General features: G+C 41.3%; 1 protein-coding gene across 2 annotated transcripts in view; it reads right to left on the bottom strand.

The window, feature by feature from the left end:
* Positions 1 to 86: 86 nt before the first annotated feature.
* Positions 87 to 18,073, bottom strand: part of TRPM7 (transient receptor potential cation channel subfamily M member 7) — an 81,382-nt gene continuing 63,395 nt past the window's right edge. Inside the window, exons 27-40 of one of the 2 annotated variants that reach the window (XM_063142481.1) lie at positions 16,582 to 16,658; positions 15,167 to 15,226; positions 14,869 to 14,965; positions 13,052 to 13,122; positions 12,278 to 12,315; positions 11,515 to 11,540; positions 10,969 to 11,019; positions 10,814 to 10,879; positions 9,117 to 9,400; positions 7,294 to 7,376; positions 4,943 to 5,148; positions 4,009 to 4,060; positions 3,072 to 3,178; positions 87 to 2,061 (exon numbers count right to left, since the gene is read on the bottom strand). In XM_063142481.1, coding sequence (XP_062998551.1) covers positions 1,931 to 2,061; positions 3,072 to 3,178; positions 4,009 to 4,060; positions 4,943 to 5,148; positions 7,294 to 7,376; positions 9,117 to 9,400; positions 10,814 to 10,879; positions 10,969 to 11,019; positions 11,515 to 11,540; positions 12,278 to 12,315; positions 13,052 to 13,122; positions 14,869 to 14,965; positions 15,167 to 15,226; positions 16,582 to 16,658 — 1,349 coding nt within the window. In that variant the 3' untranslated portion in view covers positions 87 to 1,930. Of the gene's footprint in view, positions 2,062 to 3,071; positions 3,183 to 4,008; positions 4,061 to 4,942; positions 5,149 to 7,293; positions 7,377 to 9,116; positions 9,401 to 10,813; positions 10,880 to 10,968; positions 11,020 to 11,514; positions 11,541 to 12,277; positions 12,316 to 13,051; positions 13,123 to 14,868; positions 14,966 to 15,166; positions 15,227 to 16,581; positions 16,659 to 18,073 lie in introns of both variants that reach the window. The other variant, XM_063142482.1, reaches the window with a different exon arrangement.

Genomic DNA, 18,073 nt, shown 5'->3' with positions numbered 1-18,073 from the left:
ATCTCAAGTCAACAGAAGCAAAGTAATCCTTATTTGTCCCCTCCATCTATCCTTAGAACAGATCAAAGCAAATAAGGAAGGAGCTCAACAGTCTAAACAAGAATAAATTTATTTGGGATTGTTTAAAGATTTATTGATATACAAAATGTATACAGTTTTATATCTTTAATGCACTATACCTTTCCTCCCCCAGCGACATAAACCACCATTTAAACAGCTATTGTGTTCGTGCCTTAATGTCTGTATCTATAAGATACACTACAGAATTAAAAAATAATAATTACTGGGCGTTTATGATGCCTTTCAATTAAAAATTACAATTAGTACCTATGTAACAAAAAAAAAGTTGCAGCATGAGACTTCAGTTGGACAACAGGTTCTTCTTGTTGAATATTCAACAAATTTGGGACAGGTAAATTACATTTTATTGGCATAAAGTTGCATTGCAATCTCCCGTACATTACATAATGTAAATCCAACCCTATTTTCTTTTCTTTTAAATAAGTTCCATATATAACATAACATTAAAGGTGTTGTCACACAATATTAAATACAACTGAGGGGCCCCTTGTGAAGTTGATTTGGGTGGTGTGGAAACCACAACAGCAGCACAGCTACTTACAGCACCACAAGGGGCATTAGAAGGAGCCGGTCACATGAGAGGCGCCCCCACTCCGCCGCTCCTTCCTGCGCCACCATTGCTCCTGCCGGAAATGGTGGCAACAGTGGCACAGCAAGGAGACCCAACGAGGACTCGCATCACATGGCCTGGGGCTTCGGTTGTCACCTGAACAGCCGGGAAGGCGCCATGACGCAGGTGCCGCAGGGCAGCGGTAACATCAGAAGGGACCCTAAAATGTTCACGTGTACATTCAGCATTCATATACTGGTTTTAGGCGATCTTTGGAAGGCAACGCTTCTGAAGCAGCCACTACGTAACAAGAAATAGCACTTCCCTAATACCTGTTCATTGTACAAGGCAACTTATCTGAGACCAGCTTCTATGCTGTTTTGTTCCATTATATAAATGTGATTAGAAACCCTCCTCCCTCCCTCCCAATCTTCTCGGGTGGCTTTACTACTATTTGACAGTGACTTGATAAAACTGAAATGTATCGCTTTTTTAAAAAAAGGCGGGGGATTTCATTACGCACAATCCATCCCACGAGAACTGGCTCCACACTTCTGAGGATGAATCCTGATGCAGGAGACAAACCATCACTTCTTGTTTGGAAACAGTAGTCCCTGTTCCCTGGGGCTCAGCTTGCTGGCACTGAAAATGGACAGATCCTTAGGAGAAGCCTCATCCCACTGGGCCACATAAAACATACATGGCACTGAGTGGAGAAAGCATATCTAAGACGCCCTGAGAAGGGTCAAAGAATCCTTCAGTATCTGTGCGTGGAAGGCGTGGGTGGGGTGGGTGGGAGGGCTCTCCCATTTCTCTAGCCAGATGACAGAAACCAGCTGCCAAAAAGCCCAAAAACAATCTGCCTTAAACCATCAAAACCAAAAATGTCATTTGGTCAAGGGCATATTGCACTATAGAATGAAGGTGGAGGGTTGGGGGAATCCCCTCCGTGGACCAAGGTAAAATGTAAGGTTTTCCTTCCGCTAAAATGCCTCTTTTAAAAGCTATTTCATAAATACTTAATTTCATTCAATCTTTTTTAAAAAAAACACGCAAAAAGAACAGCCGCCAGCCGCCAGCCGCAACTCCACAGGTGATTTCCCTATTTTGCTAGGCCCCTCTAGAACGGGCCGGTTGACTGTACCAGAGCCATCAAAACACGTCGGTCCTTATTCACGTAGCCTTTTTTGTTTCGCTGAAGCCCTCTATCCGATTACAGCGCAGGGAAAAGAAGGGCAGGAGAACCCTGTGACCTTTTGCGAACGTTTGGTTACAGCCAGAGAAGCACCGCGTGTCTCGCTACAGCATCACTTGACTGGAACTGGCTGGGTCTGATTCTTTGGTGCAGCTCCCAGGCTGGATGGTCAGTTCTGGAGAATCATCTTGAGGCAGCAGGATTTTATCGGGCGTGTAGTCATTTCTCTTCAAATCTACAAACAAAAACAAAAAACCCAACCACCACCAAAATGGGGGAGGGAGGGAGGATGGATGGATGACATAAATTTCACAGCATGACAGCTTTGGATTCAAACTGAAGCTCTCTAAGTTAAAAGAAAAAAAAAAGTGGGGGGAAAAGCAGGGATCGTGTGGGTACCCAAAGGGCAGCACACTGGGCTCTTCTCAGCACAGCAACACTAAGCTTTTCTAACAGGCCTTACTGGGAATGGAGGTGGGGGGCGCTTGAGCTCAGGGTGGAGGCAAGGAGTCTGAATTGAGACAATGGGGTTTTGCTGGCAAGCTTCAGCAGGCTGTCTTGTCCCTGACTGAGGCAGGGCCAGATTTATCCATAGAGTCGGACATGGGTCTAGAGAGTTTTAAGACACCCCAAATTCTTAAAAGATGGGGAAAATACACGTAAGAAGTCAGCTAAGGCAATCCCTCTTAACAATAATATAATATAGTGCTACGGGAGAAACTCTTTGTGTTTTTGTTACTCATTTTGTGCAGAAGACGTGTCCCTGGGACCAGAGGATTGCTCTCTGAAAGCTACATACTTGTTTTTAGTTCACAGGGTTTGAGGGGATTTTCCCTATGCGTTCCATAAAGGGCCAGCAAGGGGATTATGTTATCCTCCTTGCGACAATATATTTAGGGCCAAAAAGAACTTTTTCTGCCCAACTTGTTACAGATCTTTAGTTCAGGAACTCTGGAGCACTGAAAAGATGTGCGTGAAGAGTCATCTCATGAGGTTTCAGGAGCAACTTGGTCAGGTTCTCTCAAGCACCAGAGCTACACCATGACCCAAGCAACCCAACAGGGATCCATAGTACTAAATTACAAAACTTTCAAGACATAAAAAGTAATAGTAAAAGCAGCTGAGAGAGAAAATGTTATTTTATACAAAGAGGATGTATTCCGAAGCCCCCCAAAAGTTTATTTCATCACAAGCGGAAGGTACAAAAAAAGACATTCTGTCCTTCAAATGGGGACCGCTGTTTACCTGGAAGCTTCAGTTTCCTGCAGCATGAGTTGCAGTGGTGCTTAGCTCTGAAGTTTTTGATGGCATCTTCTCCTAGGTTTGCAGGACCAAATACCATATCGTTTGACCTTTAAAATAAGGCACACGTTAAAACTCCTGCAGTCAAACATGCAAAATTCCTTGCGTGGTCTTGTCATCCCACAAGCTATGGGGAAGCTTCTGTCTATTTTCATGTTACCAACAGGAAAGGAATGAGGCATTGGCCTGGTTCAAGCAACACACTAAACCAAGCTGCTTAACCACAAAATGGTTAATGGAATGCATTAAGGTCAATGCATTCCCTTAACCATTTTGTGGTTAAGCAGCATGTTTTAGCATGTTGTCTGAACCAGGCCTTTATATCAGGTTACAAGGGAGGACTCTCCCAAAGTCCCACACTGATGGTTCCCACTAAGTTCACTGCTGCAGGTTCACCACTGCTTTAAAATTAGGGCATCTAAAGATCTGATCACAGATCTGTCCTCTGATTAATGTATTATTTATTTTATTTTTATTTATTTTATTAATTACATTTCTATGCCGCCCAATAGCCGGAGCTCTCTGGGCGGTTCACAAAATTCTTAATTCTTAATGTAAATTCTTAATTCTTAATTCTTTGTATTAAAAGAATTAATTTTAATTCTTTGTATTAAAACTAACTTTTACATATTTGTGGGCACCTTTTAATGAAAACCTTTTTAGTATCTTTTTGTATTTTACTTCTTTGTATTGTAAAGTTTTTGTGTGCTTATCTATGCATTTGTAAAGTTGATATGACCATGACGGTTGAAACAACAAATAAATAATTTCATGGACAGGGCAAAAACTGAAGGGCAAACCTCTATGCCCACTACATATGTCTCCCTTCTTCCTCCATCATATGACAAAGGAACTTTATTTTATTTATTTGTTTGATTACCTTTTTTCTTCAGATTTTATCACAGAGGGATCTGTCAAATTTTCTCCAACACCTTTACAAGAAACAGAGAAAGTTATAAACTAGGAAAGCTCCAGAATGAATGGCCAGCAACAGATACATGAAGCTAGACCTTCCCCTTTTCAAACCAAGTAAATCTAGCATTAAAAGGGTAGTGAAAAAATACATGTCATTTAAGCCGCCTTTACACCCTGTTGCAGAATGATATATTTTAGTCTAGAGAGAAAAAGATTTTCTTAAGACAAGAGAAAAATGTTGAGTTAGGCCATTTTTCTTCCACACTCTGTGGTGGACAGAGAGTATGGAACTGAATACATGCTCATAATGATTCCGTGATAGTTCACTCACACCTGGGAAATGTGCATTTCGGCCACTGGATCTGAAAAGGATTATGAACACATCACTAGGAACATAAGAAGCTGTTTTATACTGAGTCAAACCACTGGGCCATCTAGTCCGGTATTGTCGACACTGACTGGCAGCCCCTCTCCAGGGTTTCAAGTAGGATTTTTTCCAGACTACTTGAACCTGGGACCTTCTGCATGTAAAGTAGGTGCTCTACATGCCATGGACCACTCTTCACGCCCTCCCTCCCCAAGTACTGGAATATTCATAACCAACATGCCACGGTCTCAGGCATTTTCTGTACTAGATATTCTGTATGCAAATTTGGGGGATACTATTTATTTTCTTTTAATACACAGGAATAAGTGGAATAAACTCATAATGGAAGATGTTAGAATGCTGTACTGTAGCACTTCATATAATGAGAACTCAACTTAATGACATTTGTTGAAGATTGTGCAATTTTTAGCCTTCAAGTGCAATGTTATGACTTTTTTTGCACTCAACGTTAATACAGTATACACACACACACCTATATATCACATCTTTACTCGTCAGACCCTCCATTTACCTTGTAGATCAAGGACCAACAATTCTCCTCGCGTATATTCATAGGTCCAGTGGCTGAAGGCTAACATGACCTCCTCTAACATGTTGGTTGGAATTATTTCATCTCCATTGTTGTTATTGTACTTTCTGAACTCTCCAGTCATGCATTCCTCAACTGCAAACCATTGCCCAGCTGAATGGCAATATAAGAGGAATACTTCCAAGAACCTTATGAGGAAACACATCAAAATGATTTAAGGTATGAGCAAATTGATACATTAAAAACTTTTGCAACAGCACATAGGCAAACTCCTTTATGCTGTTATTTCAGATTTTTTTTAAGGGTCAAATAAGCATAGACAGTTATTCATGTTTATTTATTATGTGTTTTATCCTGCTGTTCTTCAAAGGAGATGATGGTGGGGTACAAAGGGGTTAGCCCAAGGTCATCCAGTGAGCTTCACAGCAGAGTAAAGTCTTCCCAGTCATAGCCCATCACTCTAGCGACTGCAGCACATTGGTTCATCACATCCCAATGAATGCAAAATGAACCCGCTGTGATTTTTCCTTGGTCCCCAATAACTCCATATTCTTGTGGATAGCACAAGCAGTGAAGGCTGGTGGCTCTGATGTCAGTGAGGCAGTGAATTCACAGCTTGGACAGCTCCTCTAGAATTCTGATTGGTTCTGACTGAAATCCAGAATGGATTCACCAGGCCCCATTGAGCACAAGTGAGCGTATGTGAGAGAGAGCGTGTTTTGGGTTTATCTGGGGTCATTCCTTTGGAAACTTTAAAAAACGCTAGTTCAATCTAACCTTTGTAATTATCTCTCTCTAGTTATCTAGTTCATGAGTTTTTTTTTTTTTGCCAATTTGCAAACCATTTCGTTCTTGACTACGACAACTTTGAGAACAAATACAAAATTCCACAAAACTTGTGCAGTAGCCCTGTGCAAAACTGTCTGGCATTCTAATGGTTTGCCATATTTTAAAAGAGTATTTTCTGAGATGCCTACATGGGATTTATTTGTGTGTGTGTGTGATACACACACAAAATATACACATCAGATGGCAGCTATATATGGATCAATGCCATGATGTATTCTGTGTGTACTCTGCACTAAAGAAAAACTGAATTCTGTATCTAGTTAATCCAAATTCTGCATCAAGGTACCGGAAAAAATCCCTTAATTCTGTAACTTGTATAAATCATGCAAATGGAGTAAAACTGTATATTTTCTTATTTGCATAATTTATTCTATAGAATATCACAACTTTGGGCGACCATTCGTTCGAGTGTCTCAATAATTGCCTGCAAAGAGCTGAGTACTGGTATGAGTGGATGCTAGGGGTCCCTTTCCACAAACTTCCAGCCTCGTGAGAACTGCTTCCATTTACAGCCACTAGTATACCCCACATAATTGACACCCCGCCCATGTAGTTTCAGTATGTTCATAGGCATGTTAGCCACATGGGAAAGCAGCACTGAGAAGCAAATCTCGTGAAGCAGGGTGTGAGAGAGAGACTGGCTGACAGAAGAGGACTGTTGAAGTATTCGAGTATGTACAATACTGAGCTTGGATGAACCATTGTCCTGGCTCAGCATTGCTGTCTCTGCATTGGGAAGATGTTTGATTCTCCTGTGGAATCTCTCCAAAATCCCCAGGTACCTGACGAGTGAGGAGGGACAGGAGCAGGCAGAAGTAACATCGGGGCCTGCTCCTGCTGGACTCTTCCCCCCCCCCCCACAGGGCAAACTGCCATCTTGGTCCTGTGGGGAAGAAGAAGGACCGAGGGGACAGGAGCAGGCAGAAGTAACATCGGGGCCTGCTCCTGCTGGACTCTCTCTCTCTCTCTCTCTCTCTCTCCTCCCTCCCTCCCTCCTTGACTCCTTTTCCTTGTGTGTCATGTCTTTATTAGATTGTAAGCCTGAGGGCAGGGACTGTCTTTTTTCCTAAGTGTAAGCCGCTCCGAGAGCCTTTTTTGGCTGAGGAGCGGGGTATAAGTATGACAAAAAAATAAATAAATAAATACCTGGAGAAATCCACAACGTAATCAAATGAGTTCAGATCTCTGCAGCAGACCAGCTTTTCCCCAGCCCCACAGATTCCATTTTTTTGCTTTCCAAAATTTTAGCAAATTTAGTCATAGAAAAAGACATAAAATACAAAATGTGCATTCCCGCCCCCCCTTAGGCTACAGCCTGAAAATGCATATTTTGGAGGGATTTTAGGGTGGATCTGCACACTGCACAATTTCAGGGAATCAGAAAATCTCTGATTCCACCAACGACCAGATGACGGAATGAAAGGCACCTGACAATCCCTGAAGATAGAATGGAATTTACAAAATCCATACATCACTATACGTACCTTGGAGAATATGGAATAGATTTGGGCTTCATCTGATTGAAAGCAAAAGTGAGCTTCTGTGCAGCCCTCTGCTGCTGAATTTCCTATGGGGGGGGGGAACAAAAGTCTTTGTGGTAAAGATAGGCATCTGATAAAAAGAAGAGTGCCAGTAACTATATTAGTATCGGTTACAGACCAGCCATGTACATAGTGTTTTACAAAGAATGAGAAGAGAGGGCCCCCCTCACAAAGTTTAATCCAAAGTATCATATAAAGTTTGCTCAGAGCTTTACTTGTAAGACAAAGAAAAATGTTTTCAAGTCGTAAGAAATAGGGACTACTCTTCAATGTTACACCATTCTTTTAAAGAAGTTGTATGTGACATGTATGGAATGTATAAATCTATAGGTGATTCCATAGTCTACTGACTGCTTTTCAGAACTAGGAAGCTGCTACTAATAGGTGGGATCTGCAAGGTGGTCAGTCTGCTTGGCAAAATAGGTTTCTGGTACTCAAACCATTGCCTAGAGCAGTGGTTCTCAACCTTCCTAATGCCGTGACCCTTTAATACAGTTCCTCATGTTGTGGTGACCCCCAACCATAAAATTATTTTTGTTCTTCTCTACACGATCCATTGTCATGGGATGGTTTGCTAATGAAAATAATACATAACAATAGCTTTAATAATACAAAAGATGATACATGACATAGTTCAGTCAATACAATTTCCTAAGACCATCAGAAATATGTGTTTTCCGATGGTCTTAGGCGACCCCGTGAAAGGGTCATTCGACCCCCAAAGGGGTCCCGACCCACAGGTTGAGAGCCGCTGCTCTAGAGGAAACATGAGCAGACCTTGGGGATTCGTGGGATTTAGAACTCAGAGGTGACTGCGATGTAACAGACCCTTACACTAGGCCCGCCGCATAAACCCTTCTCAGGCCAAGCACCACCACCTGAAAACCTGAAGGAAGGTTAAATAAAACCTTTCCCCTAGCTATGAGGGAAACAGGTTTAATATAGGATCTCTCAAAATACTCTGGTGGGGGTGTTTAATAACTATAAGGCAGGTAAATAATGCCAAGCTGACATATGGTATTTGGTAGCTAACAAAATAATAATAAGTTTATTGTTATTTAAAAAGCTTTAAATCAAAATATAATACTTTCAATCCTGCCTGATCAAAACTCTCCACACACCAACCACCTCACTCTCTTCACACCAATCCTAAATCCCTATAATCCAAACTCTTCTTACTCTCCTCACACGCACTCCCACTCCCACACCACACAAACTACCAACACTCTCCTTATATACTCCTTATATACACACCTTATATACACACCCATTGCATCATAAACCACACCCACTCAGTTCTAACATTCCATACTTACCAGACATACTAATCTAGACATATACAAGATACTCAATTGTGGGGTAACAATTGAGTATCTTGAGTAACAATTGAGTAACACAGGAGCCTGTTACAAAATGCTAACTTGGGGGGGGGGGGAGTTTGCCAGATGTAATACATTGGCTCAGGGGATGGAGTCAATCATTTACCAAGACACTGGGATGGCCTGCATACACAAGTACAAATCTACATCTGAGTTACTATAGATTAGGGATTCTAACAACGTGATTTAGAAGGGAGTAAAAGCTGCTTTGTTGTTGTCAGGAGACCCTTGCTCATGTACTGCAAATCACACAGAGATCTACCAGTAGATCCTGATCTATCTTCTGCACAACTCTGGTTTAGAGAACACACGCACACACATTATATTTAATAAGAAGAAATATGCAATATTGATACATCCCCCCTTATTAGTAATAATGCAACTTACTCTTAAACAGAGATGTAATACTGTCTCTTCTTTATAAATGCTTGACCAAGTATTGACAACTTCTGGGAGAAAGGATTTGATGATATAAAGGTGGCCTGATTTCAGGATGTCGTACTCTGACCAGGTGCAGGCCACCTTGAGGGCTCGCCGCAAGCCTCCCCCCATCTCCTCCTTGCTTAAGAATTCAATTTTGGCACAAAGACCCAACTGAGACCAGGAAGACATGCTGTTGTTCAAGATGTTTGGAGAGCTTTCTTCAAGACGATACACAGTGACTGGTTCACCTGTAATGTCACAGCACAAACATGTAAATGCAGTTATTAAGATTTAATAACCACTTATATTGGTGAACATCTTTTCTGACTGACCAATGAAAACTGACCTTTTGCCCCAGCAATAAACTGTAAATAATCAATTCTCTTGGGTTAGATTATTAAATATTTGATACAATTGAGTGTTGGCTTGGGGATTTCCATTTTCTTTTTAGCAGTCTATAAACTTCTGCTTCAACGTTCACCAGAATTTCATCTGCACAATGAATGTGGGGGCTCTCTCCATATTGAGAGGTCAGGATCTAGAGGCGACCTTCCTTCTCTAGAAGCAAAATCACTGGCCCAAGCCTTTAGGTACTTATTGCGATGGCAGATGGAGTTACCCTCATGCTTGTCTGATGCCTTCCACACAGGCATTACAGTAAGCAAGTGATGAGGCAATTTGGAAAGGCTATAATTTCCCCAGACCCCCCCTTGTCGAAGACGAAGAGTAGTTTGACATATCAATGGGCAGCTCAGCTCTGCTACCTTGGAAGGAAAACAAAGAAATACTCCCGGCTCCCCAACACACATATATGTGTGCGCATGCCCAAGACAAACCTGTCAAAAATGCTATGCTCTAGCCTACATATTGTTAACACTGCATGTTTTATTAAATTGGGCTTTTCTCAAAATTCATGCAGCTACTTCTAAAGTTTATTTTCATTGGGATGTTTCATGACCATCAGGCACAAGCAAGTAAACTGCTTGTAAAAGACTTATACAAAAGTAAGCTTGAGTGTAAGTTTCCCTGGTCTATTCCCAGTACTTCTCTGATTGCCTGTGGCATATTTTTAGATGATGTGAAAAAGAAATCTTGTTTAAGATTCACAATCAAGGAAATATCTTTCTGACATCTGAAAATCATTCCAGAGGCCACAGTAAACTTTCCAAGTGCCTTCCTTTTCAGAAATGTACTATGTATTCACAAAGAAGAGGCCTTTCCCAGTGGTGTCTCCCTAGCTTTGAAATGCCCTGACACCAATTTTACAATCCTTTTGGTGCCCAATTAAGAAGTTTTTTATTTTCCCATACATCTTAATTTGCATAACTTTTAAAGTCTGCCTCATAATTTTTATTTGCTGTCTTTTATTATAGTTGTCTGATGTTGGGGTCTTATTGGCTGGATTCATGAAGAAAACCCATGGCTTGTTGTTAGCTTGTGAACCATAGTTTGTTAGCATGGATGGGTTCAGACAACACAATAACCCATGTTTGACAACAACCTACACTCAGCCCATACTGAATCCCTGAATGAGGGTTATCGTGTTGTGTGAACACAGTCATTGTGTTGTATAATCTACATTGTTGTACACCACCTCGGAATTTGATATGATGATGGGTGGTATAGAGCTATTTTAAATAGAACAAAATAAATAATCTTACCTCTCGGAGGCACTGGAGTGAAAGGTATGCTCTGTGACAACCTCATCAAGTTATTTCTTTCGACAGCTGTAGAAAAAGACAAAGAAATGTAAAAATGTATTGCAGAAGACAATGCTTGAACTTTTCGTTATGCTGCATAGCTTTAGGATACTAACCCGAATAGTAGTAGGTGGTATCCATGATGGGCTTAAAAGGAGAAGCAATACCTTAAAAAAATCAGAACATTATTATTATTATTATTGTTATTGTTATTATTACAGAAGCCTCATAATTAAATCTATAAAAATGCATTCTACCTTAAAAACAGGATAATGTTGAGGAATGAAACAGTATTCTACCTTCCAAGTTGAATAAAACATTAGCTGGTGGTTCCATAAATGAATAATTTTTCTCCCCATAAAAATATATTTTAGATGAGAGAAAGATCTGCTAATGCAGATCTGCTAATGCAATGCTCAAAAACATTGGAGGAGAACACAAGAACCAACAAAATGGAATGAATTTGGTTTGGCTTGCATCTAATGAATTTGGTTTGGTTTGGCATCTAAATATCGCAAACATAAGAAGGATTACAGGTACTAAAATGCATACCAAAATGTCCATTAATACTATCATTTGCAACCAAGACAGTGTCACATAGTATGTTAAATTCATGGTAACACAGAAGCTATCAATAAGGTACTATTTTACCAACAGCTTACCATTCAGTGCATCTTCCTCAGAAGACCTGTAAGAGACCAAGATTCTACTGTTAGAGAATAGTAAAATACAAAAAGTACAACTATCTCATCGTTCTAGGCACTTTCCTCTGCTTGTAATACGAGCTGCTGAAGACACCTTTTTCAAATACTATATACAAGCAGTTTAGTTTCAATGAAGCAAACTAAGCAGAATTACCATTCCTGTATGTTTTCACAGGAAAATGACAGAGCATTTCTTATGAATGTGCTCCTAAGTTAGGTTTGAGTCGTTTGCCTCCTACGTTTAAGCATTTCTATCTTGTCTGGCCTTTTAAGATAAACCGTACTAATTACAATAAATAATAAGCATGCGTAGCAGTCATTTTCACTGGTTCATACTTTCTCTAAAAAATTGTTGCATTTTCCTACATGCCTATTTTGCTGTTTTTCCATTGTGCCGCCTAGAATAACCCTGTGTAGGTTTCAGAATGCAGAAGCCAATTATCCCATGTGCCCTCAGCAAAGATCCTAGAGGGTCCTGGAAGAGCCCAGAGGGCAACATCAGCAAATATGTACAGTGCAGGTAAATTCTAGGGTGATGTTACAAAACCTGGAGTGATGTTATAAAATCTAAAGAATGGAGTGCCCTCACAATTTTGTGCCCGCAGTTTATATGTGTTACTAGAACAATCATACAGTCACTGTTATGGTAGCTAAAGGCATAGTAAAAAGCAGGGTTTGAAGAAACATGGGCAGTTTCTCTACCGACAGAGACTTTACTTACATTTGATTGCTGTATGAAGGTCGACCCTGTAACCAATCCTGCAAGGAAAAACAGTTATGGATTTATGCAGTACATAGCACAGCAGCAATGTGTCAAACTTTTGTAAGACCTCTACAGGACTCCGTCAAGGATTTAAATATCAATGGGTCTTATAGCCTTCCAGAAGCCTTTCCAGCATTGCTTCATTGGTCAAAAAGAAATCATCCAACTTGCTCACCCAAAGTGGCTGGATAAAGAGATAGGGGTGCATCTATGTAACAACTTCAGATGTAACCTGACTGATTCTTGTCTCACCCAGAGCTCCTTCAATGGTGTAGACTGTCTACTTGAATTGTCTCCTGATTGTCTCCAGTTCAGGCAGGTGGGCGATGGATGATGGCCCAACTGCCTGAAGTGCAGCATGGATGATTTGTCCATGTGGTGGTAGTGTCAACATTCCGTTACTACTCAAAATGATGAAGTGAAGGTACCAACAGATGCCATGCAGCAGGCTGTGTTTTTCTCCTTGAAAACCTACTACAATACTCTCTTGCTCTGATCTGCATTCCTTCTCGTATTCAGATAAGAGCTGCAGAGGACAAATATGCCCAGCATTTTTGAAGGCATTTCAAGAAGAGAAATATTTGCCAGTTTGAAGATCACCCTCAGAGCAGGCCACAGTCTGCACTGAATTATTGAAATCTGTGATGTACAGTATTCTTACAGCTTCTGATTTCTGCCCTTTAATAACTCAGGAGAAACACAGCGGAAGTATCAGTATTACTTTTTACTCACTGTGAGTAAGGCTGCCTTGGAATCTACCTGATGAGACTCTTCAATTGAAGTTCTTCTGCTCTTATTGTGCGCTAAAAAATTGAGTTCACAGTTAGGGCTGCCATCTAATTAAATTCTTTTTAGTCTATTAATCATCAAACTTTTGAGTGATTATATTTAAATACATTTGCATATCATCAATGCTTTAATATATGTACCATTAATATACTGAAGAGAAAGTGAGATAAACTGAAAATTTCATTAAAAGAAACAAACGAAGGCCTAGCTATAAAGATTCAGGTACTGTGGATGTGGCAAAACTCTTTTGAAATTGAGGGGAGTCTCAAATGTTTGTTTGTAATATGGTACTGGGAGTCTGCCATTTCGAAACAAAAAAGCGGGGTGGGGGGGATTCACTTTGCACATCCAAGGCCTTGGGCACACTTAAAGAATGTCTTTGGCTCTCAGTCAAAAGCTATTATTAGAAGGAAAAGCTCTCCTTATCGTATTAGAATGAGAGACCCATCCTTCTTGTTCTCTTCCTTCATTGCCTATTACAGTAACGCAACTGAACCAAAACACTTGAATTGAACATCAGAAACAAAATAGTGACAAAATATAAAGAATTGTGATGGACATTCACTTAGCTTAAGTGGCGTTTTAAAAGGGATTGGGAGCTAAAAGACAAAAGGACAGAAACAGGGAATGGCTATCAACTTCATGCCCTGTTCGTGAGCCTCCCAGAGGCTTCTGGCTGGCCATTATTGGAAATAAAGTGTTGGGCTATTCGGGTCTTTGGTCTGATCCAACAATTTTAATTAATTTATTTTTTTAACAGAGATGGATGCCCTCATCTCCCAGCTGTACCAGTTCATATTGGTCTCCACCAATCAACCAAAAGCTTTAACTGGCTGATGAAAGAACAGCTATATGTCAACAAAACAACCGGGGTTGGGAACAGTTTTGTTTTTATAGAATGCTAACTGAAGGGGAAAGCATAGGGAAATAGGAAGCTGCCTTATACTGACCTGAAATAGACCATGGGTTATCCAGGGGTTATTTATCCCTTGCAAAACCTACCCCCACCAGGTCCAGGTGACACAGCAAGCCATGGTTGCAGCTTGAATAATCAAAATGGCCACCCGCACGTATCACAGCCCACCGTAGCTTATATAAGCTATGGTGGACTGTTTGATCGTGTGAATTGGCCCAATGAGTCAGACCATTGGTCCATCTAACTCAGTATTGTCCACACTGATTGGCAGCAGGTCTCCAGGATTTCAGGCAGGGGATTTTCCAGCCCTACCTGGAGATGCTGTGGATTGAACCGGGGACCTTCTACATGCAAAGCAGATGCTTAAGCCCCACCCCACCCCAAACTGGTGCAGCTTCTTAATCACCCACCCATGCTATTTTCACACCCAAAATGGCCCTCACCAAGCTGTGTTGGTAAGAGAAGGCATCTGGCATCTTTCCACCAGTAGAGGTAAAAGTGGGAGGGAAATTTTCAGCAGGAAAATGGTATCAAGAAAAGAAAGGGTAAAGAAGTCTCTCCCCACTCTCCACCCCGTCTTTCCCCTTCAAATTGTAGTCACAACGGCTGCGTTTAGTAAAACAAAGAAGTCTGCAAAAGACTGTAGAGGGCAGGAAGGAGAAACAAAGCAACGAGATTCAACAAATGCACTAAGGGGGATAGTTTTAACCCTACTTTGAAGAATAGAATCAGAGAAACCATAACTACAAATGTTTCAGGGTAACTTGTATTTTATGAATTGTTGTATATTAGTACCAGTTTATAAAATGCAGAGATTAAAAACTAAAGCATTTACGATACTTACTTTGCTCTGAGCGTGCTGCTAACGAGCTTCTATGATAGTCAGTAAAGCCACCACATGAACTAACATGCCTCAGGTTGCCTTCTGTATTACTACTGCCCTATGTATTAAACAGATAACAATGTTATCGTTCACTACTCTACTATAATATTAGTTTTGTGTCACCACTTGGTAGGTGCTATACAATACTTTAAAAGGGACTAAGCCGATACCCTTGCTTTCATAAATGACATATGAACGTTACTACCTATGATATTGGATGCAATTGTAAAGAGCCAGAATGCAAAAGTCAAAGTTTTACCTGACCCTTTGTGGTCTCCATGCATTCCAAAATGACTTTTTTGAAGTCTTCCTGTTGCTCCTATAAGAGTTAGTTATAAAGGACTTTTTAAAATTTGTATTGAAGTGGCTTTAAAAGTTTTAAGCATTCCAGTCACTTTTCAAGAATAAAAGAAGAAACCTCAATTTTCCTCCAAATAACATCTCTGGACTCTGACTTCAAACTGAAACATTTCAAAACTAGCAATTCTAGATCATAGCCCTAATCTAGAGGTGCCTTATTTGTCTTCTGATAGGCATGTGGGCAAAGGCTCCTTCCCCTCCTCTGCTATGTTTGAGTAATTCTGCACACATAAGGTTGTAGAATACCCTGTTTCAGAGACCAGGCTATGACATTGGGAGCTCCAGAAATGCTGGATTGGCTCTATCAGTAAATTAAAGTGGGGTATAGAACTGCTCCCTTCCCAACGTGCACTGCTCCCACGGAAAGTCGGAACATACGGAACTTGCCATGAAAAGTTGCCTCCGCAACTTGCCACAGAAAGGTCAAACAAATTGTCCGTCAATGCTAAGGCCGCCTAGTTCAAAATATGGCAGCCAGGTTGGTCACTGGTACATCTAGGGTGATCACATTACACCAATCTTAAAATCTCTTCACTGGCTGCCTATTAGTTTCTGGGCAAAAAATAAAGTGTAAACCTTTAAAGCCCTACATGGTTTGGGTCCAGGCTACCTGCGGGATCGCCTTCTCCCGTACAATCCGCCCCACACACTCAGGTCCTCTGGGAAGAATCTCCTTCAGTCAGCAAAGACTAGGCGGACAACCATTACCCAGAGGACCTTTTCTTCTGCTGCTCCCAGACTGTGGAATGGCCTGCGGGAGGAGGCTCGTCAGCTTGACAGTCTTTTAGCGTTCAAGAAAGCTATCAAGACTGATCTCTTCCAGCAGGCTTATCCAGTAGAATTTTAGGATACTTTTAATATGCTTTTAGGATGTTTTTAGGAGGTTTTTAACAGTATATGCTATGTTTTTAATCAGTATTTTGTGTATTTTATGCTTGTTATTGTACCCTGCCTCGATCCAATCAGAGAGGTGGGTAAGAAATATAGTAGTAGTAGTAGTAGTAGTAGTATTGTCTGTCCAGCAGCAGCTATCCCATTAGCTACCTGATTCTTTTAATTGGAGGTGGGACTTAAACCTGGGACCTTCTCCAAGCAAAACATGCTCTTCTACTGTGCCTCCTCCCAGAAGTCTGAACAAGTCTCTGAACCTGGGACTTGTTGACTCGCAGCTCAAGACGCTTAGCCACATCACTTACTACACAGTCAAGCCTGTTGAAATGCTTTTTCAACACAGCAATGAATGTATTTAGCAAAGGAGTGTAAGCCAACTCCCCACATCAGCTTGCTAAACTTCTCTAATGATTTTCCTCTTACCTCAATATTATCGCTTGTTACTTTATTCTTAACCACCGTCTCTTTAAATCGTTGCAATTCCATGCTGTCTCTGTGACCTTTGGCACCATCATCATGTAGGGGAGGAAAAGTACAGTTTTACAGGGAAGCACAAAACAGATGCACAACATAATGATGACCCAGGAAAAATGTTCAAGTGAGAAAATATTTCACTACGCTGGTTTCAAAGCATTGTATATTCTTTTCTTTTTTAAGCATGGATATCAGCAGTTTTTCTAAATTTAACTAGCAAAAAAACCTGAGTTCAATACATAACTCCAATTCTGATATTTGGAATGTCCATGCAATGGGGGATTGTTGGGATTGTAATTTCCTGGCCTTCCCTCACCTGCTATTTGCGCACTGAATTTCACATTTGCAAAGAAGCATACATGCTTGAATCATGCAATATGCACACACGCACACAAAAATGTGTGCAGATCATGCAGTTTAGGCTTATGCACTGTAGACTCCTATGCAAATGAGCAAATGGCAGGCAGAGCCAGGGATGAGAATAGCAGGCTACTGATACCCTCCATTACATGTACATTCTAAACACGTTCACAGGGCTAACACTTTCATGCTACCAAAATTCTGAAAGACCAAACAGTAAGGATGAAGATTATATTATAAGCAAAAAAAAGGATACCCTAGCACAGGGGCAGGCAACATGGGGCCACAGGACCCCATTGTTCCTCCAGGCACTTCCTTGGCATCTGCTAAGGTGTGTCCACCCCTTCCTACGTTTAGATGTCTGGGATTGCTTTAGAGTAAAGAGGGCCTCCAGCTGCTGCCATCTTCATTTGCCATGAATGCCTCCATATGGGAATGAGAGACATTAATAGGTACTGAAGATGATGGGCGATGAGGAGGTGGGGAGGGAGAGTAGCAGGAAGCCAACTGGGGCTGGGGGAGCCAGCTAGGAGCAACCTAGGCATGAGGGCTGGGAGGATTGTATGGTATGTCTGGACGGATGGGGGCTGCAGGTGTGTGACAAGACACGGATAGATAGAGGGTTTGGGTGGGATTTGGGAATGATCCTGAGAAAAGAGTGAGTGTGGTTTTTGTGCACCCTTGCTGTCAGGAGAAGGGAGGAAGAAAGTGTGTGTATATGTACGAATACATGGTGGGCATACGTGTGTGTGTGTGTGTGTGTGTGTGTGTGTGTGTGTGTGTGTGTGAGAGAGAGAGAGAGAGAGTTAGTCAGAGCCTACGCATGATAATCCACTCTGTGTGGGGGGGGAGAGGAAGAGAGGGAGAGAGAGAGACAGAGAGAAGAGTGTAGTGGAGTATAAGTAATGATCCAGAGTGAGCGAGAGGAAGTGATAGGGGAGAATGAGTTGGCTGGTGGCAGGAGGCAAAGAGAAATGGAGTTTGCCCTCTGTGAAATAGGTTTTTGTTGACACCGAAAATTGTATTCAAAGGAGTTATTCTGTGTGTTGGAGTTCAGCCCCAACCTCTGCCTTCTACTCGA

The sequence above is a fragment of the Elgaria multicarinata genome, chromosome 16 (genome assembly GCF_023053635.1).
Source record: "Elgaria multicarinata webbii isolate HBS135686 ecotype San Diego chromosome 16, rElgMul1.1.pri, whole genome shotgun sequence".
Lineage (NCBI taxonomy): Eukaryota > Metazoa > Chordata > Lepidosauria > Squamata > Anguidae > Elgaria > Elgaria multicarinata.
Note: the sequence above shows the minus strand (reverse complement) of the source record. Positions and strands in the feature narration are given on the sequence as shown.